The sequence below is a fragment of the Phalaenopsis equestris genome, unplaced genomic scaffold (genome assembly GCF_001263595.1).
Source record: "Phalaenopsis equestris unplaced genomic scaffold, ASM126359v1 Scaffold204137, whole genome shotgun sequence".
NCBI lineage: Eukaryota > Viridiplantae > Streptophyta > Magnoliopsida > Asparagales > Orchidaceae > Phalaenopsis > Phalaenopsis equestris.
The window spans coordinates 3,380-5,689 of NW_018223714.1; the positions used below are offsets into that span (position 1 = coordinate 3,380).

The 2,310-nt window shown below is 35.0% G+C and overlaps 1 protein-coding gene across 1 annotated transcript; it reads right to left on the minus strand.

The window, feature by feature from the left end:
- Positions 1 to 221: 221 nt before the first annotated feature.
- LOC110036236 (E3 ubiquitin-protein ligase At1g63170-like) lies at positions 222 to 2,306 on the minus strand (the record flags this gene model as incomplete). Its single annotated transcript, XM_020740630.1, has 3 exons — positions 222 to 570; positions 654 to 779; positions 1,861 to 2,306. Coding segments are annotated over 3 exons (921 nt in total), but the record flags the coding sequence as incomplete, so codon positions are not given.
- Between the last annotated feature and the right edge of the window lie 4 nt (positions 2,307 to 2,310).

Below are 2,310 nucleotides of genomic sequence, written 5' to 3' on the forward strand. Positions count from 1 at the left end.
AGGTGATCTTGCATTAGGAAGGGAGTGGATTTTTTAGCCACAATATTATAGATGTAAATAGTAAAGAAGTTTAAGCACGAAAACTTTCGCAGCATGCAACATTTCGGGATCATAAAATTCTCAGCACATACTGCCAACAAGATAATCTTATATAATAGGCGCAAGCATTTCAGTATTTGTGAAATATAAGTATGCACAATTAATAAACAACTTGACTTATTTTAACATTGAGGTGAAGGATGCAATATGATATTTGAGCCGATAAGTAAAAAACTCACAGCATCATCAAAAGAAATTAACCGCTCCTTGTCTGTACCAACAGCCAATATCCCACCATCATGCGATTTAGAGATGATTTGACTTAATTCTTGATTAAGATTTCTTTTTGAAATGAATTTGTAAGAACGAAAAGCCTTAATCGATGCTAATGTAGCTCCTCTGGTATGTGTTAGGTCCCCTCTAAAGCCCAAGAAAGAAATTATACAAGGGAAACAGCAGCAAATTGTTGCGCACAGGATAAATGGCATGGCATACCCAATGCAACTGAATGCCAGAAAAGCTATACATAACCTGGAGATCAAAACGATTTAATAATGCTAGTGTAGCAAAAGGTAAATTTTAGTAGACATAGTAAACTTTCAGAATAAATATACCTGTACAAGTTTGGCGCACCTGCAGCAGAGGAGTGTCCACCAAAAATCCATACATTACCGAGAACAAACCAAATGGCAAAGAAACAATTCAATGCCATTTTAAAACGATCAACCAAAGCATTCAGCCTGTCAGGCATATGATATCATGAAACAAAAGGTTATTTCAATATTTTATGCGGAGCTTTCAAATTTAACCAAGATGGCAAACAAATCAAGCCGTGGATCAGAATGTGAGACAGGATCTATACCTTTACTTTCATCTAAAACATTTTCAAAGATAAAAGAGATTAGCAAACTCCTATTGTTAACTACAAACCTAAAAAATTATTATAATATGATGCAGATATACGAGTTACGACATATGCTTTCTTCTTTTCACACAATAAAGTTTCCAGTAAATTTCTACTCTATAGATGAGGAATGAAGAATAACATTTCTCAAGTTGAAAACTGTGCATTAAGAACCACATGTATTAGATTTTTAAACTGATATGATTTGCATTAACATAATAAAAAATAGCCCACCTTAAACACAGCTTCAAGTCTACATACATCAACCACCTAGATCTAACATTGACGGGAGCTTCATGCAATAGGCACATCTATAAGAAAATTAAAAAGAGTCGATGGATATTGTGCATGTAAATTGCAGTTAGAAAGAATATACAAAATTCATCCAAAAAAGTAAGAAAATTAAAATAAAAATGAAAGCCTCGGGACCATTTAGTAAACAAATTGACACTCCATCCATTGTTAAGAAGGTATAAGTTGGATCATTCTAGGTTTGCAAATACTTGAATTTTATGATGCTAAAGAAAGGTGCAGGAATTCTACAATCTAGAAGTTAGCAAATGACATAAATTATAGTTAGATATGATATAAAATAATAGAAGTTTCTATGATATACAATACATAATTTGCTTGATTAGTACATTTCATACTTAATTGAATTGACCTAATTTACCCTCTTTCCTAGATCCGGTACTTCAAAAAAGTTTCATGCAATTGGCTTGAAGTACCAAAAATTGCGATTATAATAGGGTGTTTGTTTTCAAGTCCTAGACCAGACCCAAGGAGCTTAATTAAGGCCAAGTGGCAAGTCCAACAGCATCATACCATGCTATGCTAAGCATCACCAAACTCATAATATCATAAAATTTAGTAGCTGAAAATACCATGAAGTAGAACCTATAAAATATTGATCCAACCTTGAGAATGCAGCAGTACCAGGGGTTCCTCTTCCTTCCGTATTCTGTGTAAGAGAAACTACAGTGTTTGAAGGAGATTCAGAATATATATTCTGGAATGAAGACGGCTGTGATTGTGATGATGTTTGGTCAAATCCTTGACTATTGAAGTTGCTATAGCGCCAATAAAGATGTGGAAGTGTAGCAGCACAACCAAATGCATAACCAATAACCCAAGCAAATAATGGTACGCGTGGATGCTCATTCTGTGACAAGGATATAACAATGATAGCTGCCAAAATTTGGCACACGTTGACAATCAGCTCAATTGAGATCCACAAACCAGAGTTGAGAAGACTTCTTTGACGACGGCCACGACTGTCTCGTCTTCCAGTAAGAAAAGCATTTCTAAAACTAGAGGCAGTGATTGGTGAAGGTGATCGAGAGACAGAACCTTCGACGTCTCTTGAT